The sequence below is a fragment of the Dryobates pubescens genome, chromosome 10 (assembly GCF_014839835.1).
Source record: "Dryobates pubescens isolate bDryPub1 chromosome 10, bDryPub1.pri, whole genome shotgun sequence".
NCBI classification, from domain to species: domain Eukaryota; kingdom Metazoa; phylum Chordata; class Aves; order Piciformes; family Picidae; genus Dryobates; species Dryobates pubescens.
Window position 1 is genome coordinate 12,303,676 of NC_071621.1, and position 20,824 is coordinate 12,324,499.

At 44.5% G+C, this 20,824-nt stretch overlaps 1 protein-coding gene across 1 annotated transcript in view; it reads left to right on the top strand.

The window, feature by feature from the left end:
* TENM4 (teneurin transmembrane protein 4) overlaps window positions 1–20,824 on the top strand; it is a 901,855-nt gene that overhangs the window by 838,363 nt on the left and 42,668 nt on the right. Inside the window, exons 29-30 of the mRNA XM_054164697.1 lie at window positions 3,374–4,251; window positions 17,730–17,902. Coding sequence (XP_054020672.1) covers window positions 3,374–4,251; window positions 17,730–17,902 — 1,051 coding nt within the window. The remainder of the gene's footprint in view (window positions 1–3,373; window positions 4,252–17,729; window positions 17,903–20,824) is intronic.

A 20,824-nucleotide genomic window follows, 5' to 3' on the forward strand; every position in this document is an offset into this window, starting at 1 on the left:
CTAACTCAATGCTGCAGAGCTTAAAGACCACTGGGAGGGATGGAGGCATGCATTATTAAAGAGAAAACCACAGGCTATAATGTTTTACTACAGGAAGGGTTAAAATAGGCCAGGAGCTGAGAAAAGGAAGGAGATTTTGCAAACAGAGAAGCAGAGCAGACAAAGCTCAGCTCACTGCTTAGCCATTAAAATGAGCTTCACAGGCCCAGCCATTAGAAGGCACAATGAACTAACTACCTTGCATCTGATGCTCTTTAAATAGAAAAAGTTGAAGGATTTAAACATGAGTAGAAGCATCAAAAGCAAAGCATTACTGTCTCAGAAATGTTCAAGTACAGCTTTCATAAATAAGAATCTATGTGCCTCTAGATCTTACCTGGTCTCTTCTTGTTCTTGGTTTTAAGCAAAATCACAGTAAGAGATGTTCTGCTGGACTTCAGCCTGCTGGCCTCTCCTCCTCCTCCTTCCAATAATTTTGACAGCTTATGGATGCAAAATACCCCTCCCAAATTTACTCACCTCAGACAAACAAGAAGCAGCCACCCCTGAGATGGATGATGGGAGAGGAAAGCTTGTAACAAAGAAACAAGGGAGATCCTGAAACTGCACAGCATTGAGTGTGACCAAATCCCAGAGCTCTCCATTACAGCACATCATGCTGTTTGGTACAGAGCAAAAAACCTCACAGGTGCAGGGAGAATGGCACAAAGTAGCCAGCTTCTCAGTTAACCACTAGATACCAAGGCCATCTGCTCTAACTTAAAGTTCACTGGCTGACTGAAAGAAACTATACAACCAGAACAGCTTTTCTTTCTTACTTTCTTTCTTAGCTGGAAGTGTTTGCTTCCCATCACCATTCGCACTTCTACTATGAGCAAGATCATAGAATCATAGAATTATTTGGGTTGGAAGGAATCATAAAGGTCATTTAGTCACAATCTCCCTGCAGCGATCAGGGACACCTTCCACTAGATCAGGTTGTTCAGAGCCCTAACCAACCTTGAACAGTTCCAGGGATAAGGCATCTCCAGCTTCTCTGGGCATCCTGTTTCACTGCCTCATCACCCTCACTGTAAAGAATTTCTGCAATGTAATCTAAGTCTGCCTTTTTTCAGTTTAAAGCCGTTACCTCTCATCCTCTCACTACACCCCCTGATAAAAAGTCCCTCCCCAGCTTTCCTGTAGACCCTACTTAAGTAATTAAATGTGACAACACCATCTCCTCAGAGACTTCCCCAGGCTGAACAATCCCAAGTCTCCCAGCCTTTCTTCACAGCAGGGGGGTTCTAGTCCCCCAGTCATCTTTGAGGCCTTCCTCTGGATCAACAGGTCCATGTGTTTCCTGTGTTGACAGTTCCAGATCTGGACACAGTTCTTCTCCAGGTGTGGTCTCACCAGAGCAGAACAGAGGGGCATAATCACCTCCCTTCATCTACTTCCCACACTTCTCTTGATGAAGCCCAGGACTGTGAGCAAGCATGGAATCATAGAATGGTCTGGGTTGGAAGGAACCTCCAAAGATCATCTATTCCAACCCCCTCTGCAGTACACAGGGGTATCCTCAACTACATCAGGTTGCCCAGAGCCTGTTGAGCCTCACTTTGAATGTCTCCAGGGATGGGGCCCCAACCACCTCCCTGGGCAACCTGTTCCAGTGTTCCACTACCTTCATGGCAAAGAACTTGTTCCTAACATCCAATCTAAGTGTGCTTTTTCCTAGTTAGAAGCCATTGCCCCTCATCTATCACTACAGGCTTCTCATATTCCTATTTTCATCCACCAACGTCCCTGAATCCTTCTCCACAGGGCTGCTCTCAATCTATTCATCCCAACATGTATTTATGCTTTGGATTTCCCAAAGTAAACCATTAGGAAAACATTTAAGTATTAGTTGATTCTCATCAAGACCTTGGCTTTCTTTTTTTTTTATCTGTATAAATCTGAAGTTAAAAAGAACATAAAAATGCACACTTTAGAATTTTTAACTGAAAAATGAAATTACCCATGTTGGTAAACATGATGGAGGTTTGGCAACTAAATGGATAGACTCACTTGAAAAGACAAGAGTGTCGTAGAATTAGAGCTAGAAATAGAGACCTCACTCATTATGGTGTTACCAACCACTTTTTCAGTTGTTTATGATTGTCAGTGCAGAGCTGTGGTGACCACTTTTTCCATGATGCTGGGAAAAAAAACCAGCTCTGAAAACCACTGTGAAGACACAAGTCTTTTATTCAGTGTGCTGAAATTGCCTGAATTCCTTGGGAATTGCTGTTTTGCATTTTTGCAGCATCAAGCAGAAAATGGGTGGTTATAACTTAGACATGCTGACACAGCTGCCAGTTTTGTCTCTGTCCTTGTCATTTGCCCAGAGCAGATCAGCCACTTGTCTGTAAAATCCTTCAGCAAAAGGATCATTGTTTCATTTGACTGATTTCACAGCACTTCACACAACAAAATTCCTAGTCCCGGGTCTCTGCTATCAGATCCAGGCTCCATCAATTCAAAAACATAGGAATGCTTGGCAAAGGGAAATCTCCCTTGAATCTTTGGATATTCATGTTTATCCCTGCATTCCCTGGGCACTGTGCCCCTTCCCACAGCCCCTCACCCCTCACACCAAGATGGAGAAGCAGGAAGAAGCCATGGTGCAGAGCAAGAGGATAATTAGGGAACTTGAGCATCTCCCCTGTGAAGAGAGACTGAGAGACCTGGGACTGTTTGGTCTTGAGAAGGCTGAGAGGGGATCTGATCAATGTCTATCAATATTTGAGGGGTGGGTGTCAAGTGGATGGAGCCAATCTCTTTTTGGTGGTGCACAGTAATAAGAGAAGGAACAATGTACATAAACCTGAACATAGAAGGTTTCACCTCAACATGAGGAGAAACTTTTTTATAGCAAGGGTGATGGAGTACTGGAACAGGCTGCCTAGAGGAGGGGTGGGGTGTGGAGTCTCCTTCTCTGGAGACTCAGAACCCACCTGGATGCATTCCTGTGCAGACTACCCTAGGTGATCCTGCTTTTGGCAGGGAGGTTGGACTCAATGATCTCTGGAGGTCCCTTCCAACCTCTGTGATTCTGTGAAGAGCTAATGAAGGCCTGACCATCCATCAGCCTGCTCCCACCACTGCAGCAATGCAGACTGTGTATGTCCACGTGTCTGCTTTGTGTGACCAGCAGCTAAGCATCCCCACTCACACCAAGTTCTGTCCTCTATCGCCACCATATCAAGCAGTAAAAATGAGCTATGCTTTATTTACTCTTTCTCCCTTTAATACATGTTGAAACCTCCTCCTTGTGACGGGTTTCTGGCAATCATGCAGTGTAAAAGGCCTCGCTGTAATAACTCCCTTGTGTTATCTTGCCATTAAGGTTCGTCTGGAATGGCCCACGGACCTGGCAGTCAATCCAATGGACAACTCGCTCTACGTCCTCGACAACAACGTTGTCTTACAGATATCTGAGAACCACCAAGTGCGCATTGTGGCAGGGAGACCTATGCATTGCCAGGTGCCGGGCATGGATCACTTCCTCCTTAGCAAGGTGGCAATCCATGCCACGCTGGAGTCTGCTACCGCCCTGGCCGTCTCCCATAACGGGGTCCTCTATATTGCTGAGACCGATGAGAAGAAGATCAACCGTGTCAGGCAGGTCACCACCAATGGAGAGATTTCTCTGGTGGCTGGGGCACCAAGCAGCTGTGACTGCAAGAATGATGCTAACTGCGACTGCTTCTCAGGGGATGACGGCTACGCCAAGGATGCCAAGCTCAATGCGCCATCCTCCCTGGCAGTGTGTGCCGACGGGGAGCTGTACGTTGCTGACCTGGGAAATATCCGCATCCGCTTCATTCGGAAAAACAAACCCTTCCTCAACACACAAAACCTCTATGAGTTGTCCTCGCCCATAGACCAGGAGCTCTACTTGTTTGACACCAGTGGCAAGCACCTTTATACTCAGAGCCTTACCACTGGAGATTATCTTTACAATTTTACTTACTCTGGAGATGGAGATATAACCCTGATCACTGACAACAATGGCAACTTAGTCAACATCCGAAGAGATTCCACGGGGATGCCCCTGTGGCTGGTGGTGCCCGATGGCCAAGTCTACTGGGTGACAATTGGTACCAACAGCGCACTCAAGAGTGTAACAACGCAGGGGCACGAAGTGGCCATGATGACCTACCACGGCAACTCTGGTCTCCTTGCCACCAAAAGCAATGAAAACGGTTGGACAACGTTTTATGAGTAAGTATATTATGAATGTTGTGCTGCTGACTTCGTTCTGTCTTCTCTGAAGTTGATGGAATTTAATTCCCTGCACAGAATTATTGCCTAAAACAGGGAGTATCTGATCTCACACAAACACCTCATGCTAGAAGTATGTTAAGTTTGAATAAACTCCCTCTACCAAGTCAAGAGTCAGACAGGGATTCTGCTCAGTTTTTCTAAGTCATCTAAGTAATTTGGACACCTGGCTCTCTTTAACTGTAGTCATCACTGGGGATTTAGGCTACTGTCAGAGAATTTTGCTTGGCTTTGAAAGCCTTAGAAGTGTGAAAGTTCCATCAGATCCTCTTTTTCGCAGCTTTTCACCTCCTTCCCCTGACGCAGTGTCTTTGCTGAGCTTGTTTGAAATGGCTGATGTAGAATGACAACCAGCAATGACTAATGACAGATTGCTCAGAAAATGAGGCTGTAATTAAGGGACTGCTCAGTTTCTATTGTTGTAGCTGGCCTCACTAAGCTTTACAAACAGTCACAGAACAGTTCAAGACCATCCCTGCCCCAAAGAGCTTTTTCAGCAGAGACAGGATGCCTTGAAAAACCCAGAGGTAGCTGTGACTTGGTTTGACTTTTTTGTATTAGTATTAGCAATTCCCTGCTTGTCAATGACATGAAAACAACACTTTTCTGATATCAACTAGGAAAATGATAGGTACCTGAATTAAGGGCATCTAGAATGATGGTCTGCAGAGCCATCCTGCCATTGGGAGTCCTTTCCCCTCCCTCTTCAGCAGGGTCATTTGGATTTTCAAGTCTGGCCTCTATGAAATTCCCCCTTTGGTGCCTAATTGCCCACATGGTTTGAATGGATACATGGAATTGTTCAGCTACCATAATAATAGACCCATTGTCAGAGCCCCATTTGACTAGAAGAGACAGTCTCCAAGATTACAAATTTAAGAACTGTAAAAGCCAAAAGAGACTCGGGGAAGGAAAGCTGGCTGAACCCACATGGCCGTGTGCTAGGCATGCAGTTGCTTTGGTTCTTTCTTTAAAATGTTCCAGGCCTGGTTTCAGATTTCTCTGCTTAATGCTCACCATTACTCCTCTTGCTTCAAAAGGAACTGCTGGAGACTCTGTGATGAATCTTATGAAAGGTTATTTGCATTCCATCAATGCTCTGCTTGCAATTACTATAGCAATATTCCTCCCTGAATCAAAGTTAATACCCTTCCATCTCTTACATTGAATTTGCTTGAGGAAGGTTTTAGGGAGGCAAGACAGGGTGTTTTTCTCTACAGGAATGGGAGCCTGCTGCATTGTCAGGACCATTGTGCTAAATCAAGAGGTATATTCTTTTTGCAAAGAACCCAAATAGTTCCTGTGCTTGAAAACAGATGTAGCCACGGACAGTGAAGCAAACTAAACATTACATTCTAATTGTGGTCAGATTTATACATCAAACATAATCTTTTATTTAAAAGCGTGACTGCAGATATAAAGGACATGAAATGAGGCAGAAGCTGAAATACAACTTGTTCCCTGGATGTATTTATAACGGTGATCCATTATTTCTTGCTATCCAACAAAATAGAGGGTTTGTGAAAGTCATCCTTCTGGTCCTTTTAAGCACTTCAGAAGAGCCATAAGAAAGCATTTTAGAGGTAAATGGAAGATGGTATTCTCTAGTGGTTAGGCTATGGAAATCTTGACTGGAGCAACTCAGCACTATATGATAGCACAGCATCACTGAAAATAGAATTGGGAATGTGCCTTCAGAGATATCTCATCCAAACCTGCGATCAGTTATCTCTATTTAACTGTTCCTGGCAGATTCTGATACAGCTTTATAGAACTACAGGGTAAAAGGCTACATCTGAATTAGTTACCTTAGCCTCCCTTTATAGGCAATGGAGAGAACAGGCACTTTTGAGGTGAGTGTCTAATGGGTTATGTCAGGTGTCTGCTTTGGGATGAGATGAGGAGAGTCGTGTTTTGAAAGTTTCTCTCTGTAAAGGTAGTCCAGAAGGATTAGCTCAGATGCAAATGTTTACAGTGCGGATGTCCACATTCTGGTCAAATGCATACTATCAAAATCCAAAGAAGGGGAGCAAAGCTTCTGAAGGGTCTTGAGCACAAATTATATTGAAGCCCAGCTGGGGGAACTGGGTTTGATTAGCCCGGAGAAAGAAGGCTGAGGGGAGACCTTCTTGCTCTCTACAACTATCAGAAAGGAGGCTGTAGTGAGGTGGGGGTCAGTCTTTTTTCCCGAGTAACGAGAGATACGACAAGAGGAAAAGGACACATGTTGCACCAGGGGAAGTTTAGTTTGGGCATTTGGAAAGATTTTTTCACCCTAAAGGTTGTCAAGGGAAGTGGTGGAGTCACCATTCCTGGAAGGATTTAAAAGTAGACGTGGTGCTGAGGGACATGGTTTGTTAGTGATTGTGGCAGTGCTGGGTTAACAGTTGGACTTGATGATCTTATAGTCTCTTCCAACCTAAACAATTCTAAAGTTATCTAGATTATTCATAAACATTGCTATTGATAATACATTTACTTAGCTTGTTGTTAGAAAGCTTTTTTTATATCCTCAATCTAAATCTTCCTTACTTAAATGTTACTTGCTTTAGCATGGGAGTTGGACTAGATGATCTTCAGAGGTCCCTTCCAACACCTATCACTCTGTGAATCAGACTGTCACTCTTAATCCTATCCTATCCTATCCTATCCTATCCTATCCTATCCTATCCTATCCTATGCTGTCCTGTCCTGTCCTGTCCTGTCCTGTCCTGTCCACTAAGGACTTGGAAAGCAGATCATCTCTTCTTCCAAGCTGTGAAAAGTACATATCAGAACTTGTTCTGTGATAGCTCTCAGAAAGTAAGCAGCAGTAAGGAATCATCCAAGGAGGTTGTTTGGGATGAATTGGCAGGGACTGATTCTACCCAAGTTTTGCATGCATAATCTTGGGGGAAATATAAAATTAGAACTGATAAAATGGCAAGATTAGTAAATGAAAGTGAGATAACTTAGATTGCTTGATAAGTAGGTTTTGTGGAAACTAATCAATTCTTACACAGTCTAATGCCAGGATACACAAAGAAACAGGCCACATCTGAAGAACTGGGATGAGCATTGAATCTCAGAGGTTGTAGTGAACAATGTGTCTAGTCATTCAGTGTGATCCTCAGCATTGGACTTGTCAGTGCTAGGTTAATGGTTGGACTCAATGATCCTAAAGGTCTTTTCCAACCTAAAATGATTCTATCATTCTGATTCTCTGATTTCGTAATTCCATTGCAAATCTGTCTAACTTGTCATTTAGATGGACAAAAAAAAAGAGTGCATTTACTTGTCCAATTCTACTTGTAGTGGATAGTAGGAGGCTGATTTTATCCCTCTACAGGATTGATGAGACTAATACTGTCAGTTGTCATATTTGCATTTTATGAAGGAGAGTAAAAGATGAAGGCTGTTCAGAAAAAAACACAACAAAAATGCATTCATGGGGAGAAAGTGCATTAAGCTGGAGAACTAAGAAGATTTGATCTTTTTATCTTACCATGAAGAAGACTGGGAAGTGTCTCCATCACAGCATGTCACCATAAACCTATCACCAATCTTAATCTATCAGAGAAAGACTTCAGAAGGGTAAGGGGCTAGAAGACAAAGCTAGAGATAATCAAGTTGACAGGAAGGCATGACTGAGGCTACCTAACGAGTAGAGTGAGCAGCCATGAGAAATAGTATATTCTCCATTTCTGGCTGTCTTACATCATGTCTCTGGATGCCTCTCTAAAGATATATTCTTACCAGATAGAAGATTTGCATGAGTCAAACACAAACTATAGGGCATGCCTGGATGAAATCTAAGTCCTTTGACATCCAAGAAGTCAAAAAAGATAGTGTAAACCAAATCGGCATCCAATACCTCCAGGTTATTGGTTTCTGTATCAGAACATCAGGAAATATGCATTGAGGAAGTCTAAGTGATTTAGATAAATCCCATGATCAAGAGCAGCTGGAAGGTGCTCTGAGTAATGTTCAGTCCTGCTTGAGGGGAGGGGGGAATGTGAAGCTCATATTTCTGGTTTTCTTGTGGCCAAGGAAATGAAGCCATCAAACCTGACTGAGGAAAAGCTTCATGTTTCTCACAGCATGTAAGAGTTGCTTATGGGCTAGGGCAGGCTGTGTAAAATGTTAAGAGTAAACAACCACACCAGTGACTCTATGAAGAATATCCTTCTAAGGTTTACCTTTATCTGACTGTCTGTAGAGAACCATAAACCAGACACCAAACATGGTGTTTGGCAACACTTGCAAGAGTGGCAACACTATGTATGTGAATGTCCAGCATTTCTGGCCCTCCTTTATTTTCTGCTCTTCCCAGGGCATTTCTTACAGTGTGACAGTACATTAGAGGTTGGAAGGGACCTCCAGAGATCATGGGGTCCAACCCCCCTGCCAAAGCAAGATCACCCAGGGTAGTCAGACTTTATTACAATACAGCAAAGAGCCGTGACCTAGAATCATGGAATCATTAAGGTTGGAAAAAGCCTGTAAGATCAACAAGTCCAACTGTCAACACAACACCACTCTGCCCACTAAACCATGGCCTGAAGTGCCATGTCTATATGTTTTTTGAACACCTCCTGGAATGGTGAATCCACCACTTCCCTCGGCAGCTTTTTCCATTGCCTGACAACTCTTTCAGTAAGCAATTTTTCCCTAATATCTAACTTAAAGCTTCCCCAGTGCAACTTGAGGTCATTTCCTCTTATCCTCTCACTAGTTACTTGGAAGACTGACCCCACACTAACAGAGTGCATGAGGTCTATGTACTGGAGTCCTGGAGGTCAGTACCCTGGCACTGGTGTTCAGTTTTGAGTCCCTCACTACAAGAAGGACATTGAGGTAATTGACCATGTCCAAAGAAGAGCAACTGTGCTGGTGAAGGGCCTTGAACACAAGCCTTATGAGGAATGGTTGAGGGAACTGTGGTTGTTTAGTTGTTAGAACAGGAGGCTGAGGGGAGCCCTCATCACCCTCTGCAGTTACCTCAAATGAGATTGTGGAGAGATGGATGTCAAGTCTCTTCTCACATACAACAAATGAGAGAATAAAAGCATATGGGCTCAAGTTGTACCCAGGGGAAGTTCAGGATGGATATTAGGAAACATTTCTTCACAGAATAAGTTATCAGGAGCAGGCTGCCCAGGTATGTGGTGGAGTCACCATCCCTGGAGATATTTAAAAGATGTGTGGATGTGCTGCTTAGGGACATGGTATAGTGGTAGTAGCTTAGGAATAGTGGTGGGATTGTGAGCTCTAGGCAAGCAGTTGAACTTGATGATCTCAAAGGTCTCTTCCAACTTCAACAGCTCTAAGATTCTATGATTCTATATGTCCAGGGCATGCCAGGGAATCCAGGTCCTCCCAGGGTTTGGGCTGGGCTGTCATGGTTGGCTCTTCATTTCTGTAGGGGAAGGAGACAGGTGCTGTCTTCAGACAGTGACAGACTTGCTTACAGCTCTTCCTTTCACACATCCTACACCAAAGCCTGCTCTAACAATCCTGCTTTACTGGGTTTAGAGCTGAGTAAGTTTCAGCATATAATGGTGTGCAGTTTCCCTTTCCTTTGAGAGTGAAACCTAGCTCCCTGCAGTAATTAGCCCATCCCCAAAGGCCTATGTAGGACTTCTTTGAGGATTTTAGCATTATGTAGACTTTCTCTGCCTCTGCAGAGAGCTTGACATTCACTGTCAATTAATGCAGCGCAGCACAGCTTGTCCAGTAACTGGATTAAAGACTTGCCTTCCTGTTGAACCTGTGACAGTGATAATCAGCAGCAAAGGAAGTTGATCTGGAAGTAGTGCCAGGGGAACAGCTTCTTGTTGTTCAGCTCCTCAAGTCAAAGACAAAGGATGCTGTGTGACTACTCGCTGCTTTGTGCTTGCTGCTTTTTCACTTGACCTGAAAAAAATTGCTACCAGCCTTAACCAAGTTTCTTAGCAGTTGCTGTTTATCTGCTTCAGAATCCGGAAATTCTCATTAATGTATTTGTTTAAACCAAGAATATGGCAATTATCTTGATTAGCTGCTTGAGATGGTATCACTGTATGTTAATTCAATTTCCCTCTGAGCCAAAGTCAAACCTTCTATGTATTATTTAGCCCAGATGAGGCTCTTTCACTCAGGTCCTTTGTGTGCCCAATTAGTTTCAAAGGTCACCTCCTCCCATACAGCATGAAATACTTAAACATCACTGCAGCCAAACCCAGAAATTCAAAACCTTTTCATGGGCTGCCCAAGAAGTGGCTCACAGATGCCTGGAGGGCAAAGAGCCTTGTGGAGCCAGATCTTCAGATGGGAGGTAAGGTGAGCTTTGGCTGGTAGTGTTTTCCAGAGAATCAAACTCTGCCAAACCTCACACACTGTAATGAATGGAAGGTAGGAGCCAGCTGGACTGAGCATGCAGGAGGACCTTGGATGGCTTCCCAATGACCCCTGGGACTCTTCAGAGGTCCCACCCCAGCACCAGCAGTGGGTCTGGGTGACACAGATGCTACAATTGGGCATCATGGTCAGTGATGGTCACCTCATGGTGAGGTGAAGACTCAGCCTGCCTTGTAGTTGCCATAAAGGCTTTGCAATTTTTCTTTTTTGTCTTAATCAAAAAACAGAGACAAAATGAACTCTTACTGCCTTTAGAAGAGCTGCCACCTCTTGCCTCAGTCTCATTCTCTGGAGATACTCAAAACCCTGTGGATTTGTGTGCCCAATTAGCTTCGTGCAGCCCCCCACCTGCCGCGCCCAGATGCGTTCCTGTGTGATCTAGTACAGGTGATCCTGCTCTGGCAGGGGGTGGGACTGGATGATCTTTCGAGGCCCATTCCAACCCCTAACATTCTGTGGTTCTGTGAAGAGCTAGATTACTCTATCAATAACATCCCTTTATCTCCTCATGATATTTCTGGCCTCCTTGGTTTAGTGTAATTCAAGCGAGCATTTCCTTCTGCTTCTGCAGCACACAGAAATATGAGAAACATTTTTTGGCTTTTTGATTTTTTTCTTCAGTTGGAAGGTCATGAGACACTGGAATAGGTTGCCCAGGGACATTGTGGATACCTTCTCCCTTGTGGTGTTCAAGGCTGAATTGGATGAGGCCTCGAGCAGCTGAGTCTAACTAAGAGGTGTCCCTGCCCATGATGGGGAGGTTGGAGCAGATATCCTTAAGGTCCTTTTCAACTTAAGCCATTCTATCAGTCTATGATTTTACTCTCCTACCTTGTTTTGGAATATTCCTTTGCTTCACAACTTCTTCATGATGAAGTATATTCTCAATATTGTTCCTCTGAAGAAGTTAGGTGAAACTCTGGTAAAAGCCATGAAAAAATAGTACTTGTCCAGTATTAATGCAACTCTTAAGTTTCAAGGTGATGTTTTGAGCCTGAAATGAATGCCTGGCGTCAGAGCGTAGCTGAGAACCAAGCAAATTATGAGTATCATAAAAACCAGACAGAGGGAGATCTTCCTCACCTTGTTCTGGCAAAATTCTGCAGACAGTGGCTGCAACCTATCCTTGTGTCACCATGGAGAGGACTTGCCTTCATACACATTTGAGTAGTATCAGTTTGTCTGTTATGGATTTGATTTTAATGTTGTGTTTAATGTTGTTTTGAAAATCGGGAAGAGATGAGCTTGTTCGGAGGGGGTGGGTACACATCTGCATAAGCACACGCAAAGTATAGCTTGGAAGGTACATTAGGACACTTTGGCACTAAATGCAATATTATCATGGTGATTTTTTTTTCCAATCTGTTTGACTTGTAGTTTTAAAAGGCCAATGAAATGTGTAAAAGCTAAAATGAGGAAACCCAGAGACTCAGGCAAGGAATTGATTTCTGAATAGACGGTACTTAGGATGCTCTTTTTAATTCCCAGGGCCCAGGTCTCTACACAATGGTAATGTGATAAATGAAAGCTCTGAATGTTTACAAGCTAACAATTAAGCCTCATAAGCACCAAATACCATTTTAATTCTGTGCATTGAACCTTAGCTAAATGCATTTCCAATTGGGAACGGATGGCAACGGCTTCCTTTGCTGGCCTAATAATTGTCAGCGTAATTGTGAGCGCTGGGTCTTTGCAGCAGGTTTGAATGGGAGGCAGCAGCTGTGTTAGCAGGTGATGAATTCATTGCTCCGAGTGGCTGCTGTGTGCTCTCCCCTGGTTCAGCATGTCCTTAATTCTGCTGCTTTCAGAGCATTTGGAGAACACAGAAATCTTAGGCTGTGATGAAAACTGGTCCACCTCTAAATCCAGAGACTGTGGAAACAGGCCTAGGCAGCTTAGCTACAAAATGAGGTGACTAGGAGAGATTTGTCTTACTGCAAATACCAGGGCACACCTGCAGCTACAGGATCTTGGCCTTCCTTTCCAAGTAAAGGATGTGCCCTGTAAGTGCCTTTACAGGGCTGAAAAGAGAGGTAGAATGATTTGACTTGTTTAACTTGTTAAGCACATTTATCAGTTTGGGATGTGCAAGCTTGCAAGCTGCTGCATCTGTGACTATGTGACAGATGATACCAGGTATGTGCCGTGTGATCTAAATCAAGGGGAAGGGGGTGGGGGGGAATGCTCCATTCCTGAGTAAAACAGAAAAAAAGAACTGCTTGGCAAGAGAAAAACACTGTGTGTGTCCATGCTAACTGGCTTCCCACACCTCTTTTGCATGGCCATCACAGCACTAAAAGGCGTTTCTGTCTGGGCACAAGTGTTTTACATTTCATCTGCCACCAATTAAAAATAATAATAAAAATGGGAACAGTCTAATTGTGCTGCCTCCCCTCCTTTCTCCCTTTGTTAGGCATGACCTCCTTGCAGCTGCAAATAGGTGAGCTGTCACCCCCAAAGTGAGTGCTTGCAAGGTCCCTGCCTGGCTGCTTGGAGGAGGGGTAGCGGCTCTTGCAAATGCAGAAAACACAGATGGTCCAGGTTACTTCTGATGGAGGCTAATGGGGTGACTAAGGAGGTGCCAAAAGTCTAATATAAATGTGCAGACATCTTAAACCCATTCCAGACTGTCCTGGTCCAAAACTAGCCTTGCTTCTCAGGACTCAAAGTCTCAAGTGGAAGTCCTTGCTCTTGGTGAAGTTCTTCCCCGTAGAGTGAATTTTCTATAGCTGAAAAAATGTGACTGTGTAAATTAAGCCTCTTGTACTTACTCATTTTGACTTAAATAGAAAAATATGTGCACAGAGGTCTAGGCACCAGCACATACTTTCATTATGTTGTAACCCATTTTACACAGGCAGAGGTTACTTGAACATTTGCCCAGAAGAGAGCTGGAGGACCCTTTGTGAGGGTGATGGGAGCTGGATGTCCAGGAACAGAGTTTAAGGCGCTTGGTGTCTGCTGCTGCTTGGGGCTGCTAGCTGAGTCACCAGAGGGTTTTGAGACTCTCTTTGGAGTACCTAAGTAGGGCTTGCATGGAGTGTAGGTTTTGTGCTGACTCTCAGAATGGTGCTGAGTGTTGTTCAATTAGGATAAAATATAGATGTGATGCTAAGGGACATGGTTTAGCACTAGGCTTGGTAGTTAGCTAATGGTTGGACTCTATAATCTCAAAGGTCTTATCCAACCAATACCATTTTATGATTCTATATGACTCACAGGACATTGAGTCAGCATTTAAATAAAATGGCAGCCAATTCTATCACATGAGCAAGCTCTCAGCACCTGTTCTGACTTTCACTGTCCTTTCCCTAATCTGCAGACTTGCTTCCTTTCACACTCACACCTGGGGTTACATCTGGCACCAAACTCCCCCTTTAGGCCTCAATGAAGCATGTCTAGCTTTGTGCCATTATTTTTAGGAGCTGAATCAGGCTCCATTTCAGGAGCAGTTCATTATTTTAAAGGTAAATAGAACAGTATAAATAAATTCTGTACTAATCCCACCAAGTCAGATGTGCCAGATTCAGATCCACCTTTTCTGAATTTCTGAGCAGTTGAGATCTGACTCTACCCTTATGGCTCAGACTGGTTTATTCACTGGACTATTGATGTCATAGTAGAAAGAATTCAAGGTGTTACACAACACATCTTTAGCATGTCTTCTCTGCTCAAGTGAGAGACTAAATTGTGTCCTGTCTCAGCAGAACCTGTGATTTTAGAGGAGATGTGCAGATGACTGTGCAGAAAGCACAATGAAAACACATGGCATCTCAGTGCAAACAGGATGGCCACAAACATGGAGCAAAGCATTTGGTGGTGAGAGCACTTCAGTTCTGGCTGTTGCAAGGAGATTCAGTTCAGCTCCAAGCTGTGTGCTGCTAGCTGCTTGGAAAAGCTTTAACTGATCTCTGCCAAACTCCTGCAATGCACTTCTGAATTTATCCCTGGGTTTTTTTTCCTTCCTTCTATTCTGTTTTGTGAGTAGCTGCTTGATCACCAAGGGAAAGGGCAAGGCTCCTCCATCCTCTGTGTGTGGATAATGCCATGACTGATAGGCTGACACTGTGGAGGACCAAATGCTCTCTTCTAACGTCCTAACTCCCCCTCTGCCCATTGGCCAAGAAAAGCCTCATGCAATGGTTTCTCCAAACTCAAGGGCTGGAGTGACTCGCAATGAGGTCACCCACTTAGTCATCATACACTAAATATTAAACTTGGGCAGAAATCACCTTTTCAGCCAGCCCTTCCTCACACTGAGTCATGGCCAGAATATTGTCAAAAGTGAACTACCAGCACTGTCAACAACTCTGGGGGAAAAAAGAGAGTGGAAGAGGAGATTATTTTTTTCTGCATAGTTCAGAGCTCATCCAATGGCTGCTTCTGGGTCTTCCATGAGTTGCAGTTCAAGAGCACTTTCTCTTCTTTCCTGACCCCTTTTTCCTTATCCATCTTGTTCTGTTATTTGCTGGGGGCTGTTGTCATATTCCCCATCTCAGAGTAATCCTGAAGAGGAGGATCAAGAGCTTTTGAACCATCTAGTCCCTCTGAAGTCTGATCAACTGTGTCCAGACTCTAACATATTTCTCTCACCTATTCTTAAAATCATTGGGCAGTGGGATCTCCAGCACTCCATCTGTTCCTCTGCTTAAAGCAACCACATAGCAGGAAAACATTCTCCATCTTTGACACCAAGCTGAGTGGTGCTGTCAATACACCACAGGGGATGGGATGTCATCTAGAGGGACCTGGACAAGCTGGAGAGCTGAGCCCAGGTGAACCTCATGAGGGTCAACAAGAGCAAGTGCAGGGTTCTGCACCTGGGCCAGAACAATCCTCACTATCAATTAAGGTGTTAGAAAGGAGCCCTGTGGAAAAGGACTTGGGGGTCCTGATGGACAAGAAGCTGAATGTGAGCAGACAGTGTGAGCTTGCAGCTCAGAAGGCCAATGGCATCCTGGGCTGCATCAAAAGATGTGTTGCCATCAGATCCAGAGAGGTGATTCTGCCACTTGACTCTGGTGAGACCTCACCTAGAGTACTGCATCCAGGTCTGGAGTCCTCAGTACAGGAAGAACATGGACCTGATGGAGTGGGTCCAGAGGAGGGCCATGAGGATGATTAGGAGGTTGGAGAACCCCTGCTATGAAGACAGGCTGAGGGAGGTGGGATTGTTCATCCTGGCTCTGGGGAGACTTAACAATGTTTTTTCAGAACCTGAAGGGGGCCTACAAGAGAGAAGAGTCTGTTTACAAAGGCTTGCAGTGACAGTATGAGAGGCAATGGCTTCAAACTAGAGAAGAGCAGATTTAGGTTGAATGTTAGGAACAAGTTCTTTACTCTGAGGGTGATGGAACACTTGAACAGATTGCCTAGGTAGACGGTTGGGGTCCCACCCCTTGAGATATTCAAGGTGAGGCTCCACAGGGCTCTGGGCAACCTGATCTAGTTGAGGATGTCCCTGCTGACTACAGAGGGTCTTGGGCTAGACTGCCTTCAGAGGTCCCTTCCAACCCAGACCATTCTATGATTCTATGATCTTCTGTCCTGAATCATCCTTGTTTCCATTCAACCTGATTACTTTTTGTCACATCCTCAACAGTCATGACAGACATCTAATTAGAATCCTCTTTAGAACAACTGTTGTCAAGGTGGTGTCATCCCACTTCTTTGTTTTCTTCTCTTCTAAATCAACTAATATTTTTTTTTGTCTTTGCCTCTTAGATCATGTTTTCTAAGCTTGCAATCTTTAATGTATCATTTACATCACTTTATCATTCTGAGGAATGGTGCCCTTCACTAGACACTGTGCTCCATCAAAGGCTTGCCTCTGAGTATTGCAGAAAAACACATCCTATCTGCTCACCCACCATTCACTTTGCATCCCTAAGTGATCTGTTTTCTTGGTAGCATATAAATCATTCTTAAATTATATGTGGGCAGGACTTGAAAAAAAGTGACTGACTGGTTTTGCTGGACTTTTTCTGTTTTCTCTCTATTTAAATATCCCTTCTCTGAAGGTCCATCTCATTCATGGCTACCCAAGAATCAGAAAGTTCAAGCCACCAGAGCTTTCTGGTGCTCTCCATCTCAGTTTACAATAGCCTCACTGCAAAAGTCTTTTGCCAGTCCTCTGCTCTCAGCTCAGTCTGTGACCCAAGGACACCCTTTTTGCAGTGCCACAAATGGCAGGCAGGATGGTGTGTTTGCTCTGTCAACTCAGGAGGTCTCTAGGCACAAGTGTCTAATCCTTTTTATTGAAAATTAAGCCCCCAGCTTGTTAACTTCTGTGGACCTGCATTTCTGTAGCTTATTTCATCTGGGTCCTGGTACACAGGTGTCCACATCAGAGAAACCTTCCCAGATGGTGCTTATGTTGATTCCCTCATTGGAAAAGCCAAGGACACAGTAGGGGTGAAAACTGGGCTGCTTTTTCATGCTTTTAAACTGGTCCTTCCAGATGGACCTATGAACAGAAACAGTAGATGTGGGGGTCTCAGCTGTGCCCAGAGCTCTACACCATGTTGACAAAGGATATTTCTTTACCTGATGTGGTCAGTCTGCTAGGTCCTCGTTACTACTTTAATGTTAGCTTTTCAAATAAGATTTAAAAAAAAATATAAAAGAGAATTACTAAAGAGCTCATGACACAACCATACAAAAGAGTTGGTTGCCTTCAGAAACTCCTAGTTCCACTAGACAGGGTGCACAGGCCAGTGCTTTTCCATAAGCACAGTGGATGGGAAATAAAGTTACTCTTGTAAACAAGCATAATGTAGGTGATAAGTATAGGAAAACTCATGTTAAAATACAGACTAATACTTATTTAGTCATTTGCTGTTTGCTTGATTTTCCTCAGCTAAAAGCTGTGATTTTCTTCTCAGGAAGCCAAAAAAGTCAAGACAGTCTGACAGAGTAACAGCGTGTTTTTCTGTGGGAAAAAATCTGGGTGAAGCCTTCAGGACCTGATCTCTAATTATACAGGATGATTCCTGTATCCTCTGCTGATGCTTTTGACTTCACTCCATCCTCCATTCCAGGTACGACAGCTTTGGCCGCCTGACCAACGTGACCTTCCCCACTGGCCAAGTGAGCAGCTTCCGCAGCGACACCGACAGCTCCGTGCATGTCCAGGTGGAAACCTCCAGCAAGGATGATGTTACAATAACCACTAATTTATCAGCATCTGGAGCCTTCTACACCCTGCTCCAAGGTGAGTTGGGCCACTGTCCCTCGCCCAGCCAAGCTGCATGCAATGGATTATCCATCAGGAAACAGGCATCGTTTTGGTAATCCCAGTACCAACAATCACCTGCATCCTCTACTTCCCAGAGCTCCCCACATGCTGGTACAGACACACTGACACCTACTCAGCCGCGTTCCCTCTCACCATGGCTGCTCTGCAGCTGTTTTCTGCTTCATTCCCGGCCAGTCCCCTTGCTGTGCAGTCCTCACGCACCACAGTCCTCCATCATCATTACCATTATTGTTATAACAAATAGGGTTGCATAAATCTAGCCACACTTGCAGCTGACCCCTTTGCTTCGTTCTCTTAATGGCTTCCAACTTAACAGTTACTTTCCTCCTGGAACAGGCTTCCAGCTGGTTACTGGAAATTGCTCTGATTCTTTGTTATCTGGCTGTTCAAACATTCACGAGGAAGCATCCAGAAAAATTATCATCCCTGTCCTCAAGAGCTCTGGTTTTGAGCTAAAGGGCTGATGTAGGGAGGCACAAAATAAAACAGAAGTGGGTAGCCAGGGCAGGACTGGTGGAACCATTTTGTTGCTTTTGGAAATGAGCACAGTTCTACTGGTGATGGTAAGGTGAGGAAGTGGAGGATTGATGAGGTGGAGGAAAAGGTGATGAAGTGGGAAAGAAAAGAGGAATAAATTGCCAGGGAGCGCTGTGCTGATACATTGGTAGGGGCAGAAGTTGTAGTGCAGAAACCATGCCAGACTAACTCTCCAGTTTCTGAACACCGAAGCCTCCTTAGGGTCAGGGTGAGCCATGACTTCTGTTCCCTGGGCCTTAGAGAAAGAAGAAGGATCGGCAAACTCTTTGCTTTTTTCACTCCCCCACTCTCATTTACTCGTGGTCAGTGCCTGATGGCAATGGGGTGTCAAACATCATTTCCCCTTGTGAGGAACAAAATGTTCCATGTGACAGCAACATGTTCCAGCATTGCATTTGTCCCCACATCTCTGGGACACACGTTTCCCTCCCACTCTCTATAACAGCAGCAAGTGTTCCTAAAAGAAAGCTTTGCCTTCTGTGCCTGAACACTGCTTTTCCTGCCTTTGGAGAAGGTGGCTCTGAGAGGGTGCCAGCACCTTCAATCCATCCTCACTATTCCCATAGGGGAGCACAATGACTTTCTTATTCTTTCCTGCAGCTTGTAAAACAGATCCAACCTACCTCACTCCAGCCCAGACAAGTGCATTAAGATGCTTGGCAGCTGCACAGACATGAGGTTGGCTTCACCTCAAGAGCCTAATTAAGCAATAGAGCCCACTGCTGGGAGCCCTTTCATGAGATAATTGACTATGATGTGATTGATACACCCAGGGCTGAAGGCACAGTTACATAATGGTGTCACGTTTGATTACATCATTGTGCTGCCCTCCAGCAGAGCGGCACTCTTGCCATTGGGACATGGAGTGTTACAAACAGCTTGACCATCTTCAGAAGTAGGAAATTATGAAACTGTGTGGGTCTAAAGAAATACACTTATCTGAAAATAGGTTCAACAAGGGCAAGTGCAGGGTTCCGCACCTGGGGAGTAATAACCCCAAGCACCAGTACACGGTGGGGGTTGACCTGCTGGAAATCAGTTCTGCAGAGAAGTACCTGGGAATCCTGACGGACAACAGGTTCACCATGAGCCAGCAGTGTGCTATTGTGGACTAAAAGGACAATGGTCTTCTGGGATGCATTAAAAAAAGCGTGGTCAGCAGGTCACAGGAAGTTTGCTTTCTCCTCTGCCCTAGTGAGGCCACACCTGGAGTATTGTGTCCAGTTCTGGGCTTCCCAGTTCAAGCGAGACAAGAAGCTGCTGCAGAGAGTCCAGTGGAGGGCTATGGAGACGAGGGTACTGGAACCATCTTTCTGGAGGAGAAAAGGCTGAGAGGCATGGGGCTGTTTAGCATGGAGAAGGGAAGACTGAGAGGGAAATCATATCAATGTTTATCAATATCTAAAGGGCGTAGGTCAAGAATAAAGGGCGTAGGTCAAGAATATGGGGCCAGACTCTTCAGTCATGCCCAGTGATAGGACAAGGGGCAACAGGCGCAAACTAGACACAGGAAGCCCCACCTGAACATGAGGAAAAACTTCTTTCCTCTGAAGGTGCCAGAAGACTGGAACAGGCTGCCCAGAGTGTTTGTGGAGTTTGCTTGCTATGTTACACAAAGGGAACTTCACACGTCCAGTGAGTTTCATGGAGACCTTCAAGCTTTCCCCTGCTTCCTGGGGAAGGATGAAGGAGGGAGGAGTGCATTAGCTGTGCAGAGATGTTTCACTGATTTGATTTAAAGTGCATCTCTGACCACTTTCTCACCAAACCAAGCATCTAAGAAAAGAATGGGGACAGCTGACTGATTGTTCCCTTTCTCTCTATTTGCACTGGACTACAGTGGGGTTTGCCCCTGCTGCAGTCCATGTCAAAAGACTATTAACTCAAATACTTGGGTCTACGCTGTGGGTCACTGCTATATGTGTTCCAAAAATCCAGTGCCACAGCAGCTCCAGACCATCACTACTGTGTACAGTAAGCTGAGCTGCTGTCCTGCTGAGATCAGTGTGGCAAGACTCCAGCTGGCTACATCAGGAGTAACATCTGACTCACAATAAAAAAGACCAACTGGTGTCAAGTTTCCTTCCCTAATCATACCAGACTGTGCTCTTTGCTGATCTACTTCATCCAGACAAGAGATGATAATTTCACTGTGATCTTGTTTCCTGCTGAGCGATGGCAGAGTAACTAGTGAACAAAACCCAACTTGCCTCAGAATGGAAAAGCAATTGACATGCATTTTTAATGGGTGGTTTTATTCACAATTAGGTATTTGTGGCAGCCTAGGAGACAGAAATTGTCATATTTTCCAGCTTCTGAGGAGCTTTAGGTAAGGCAGTC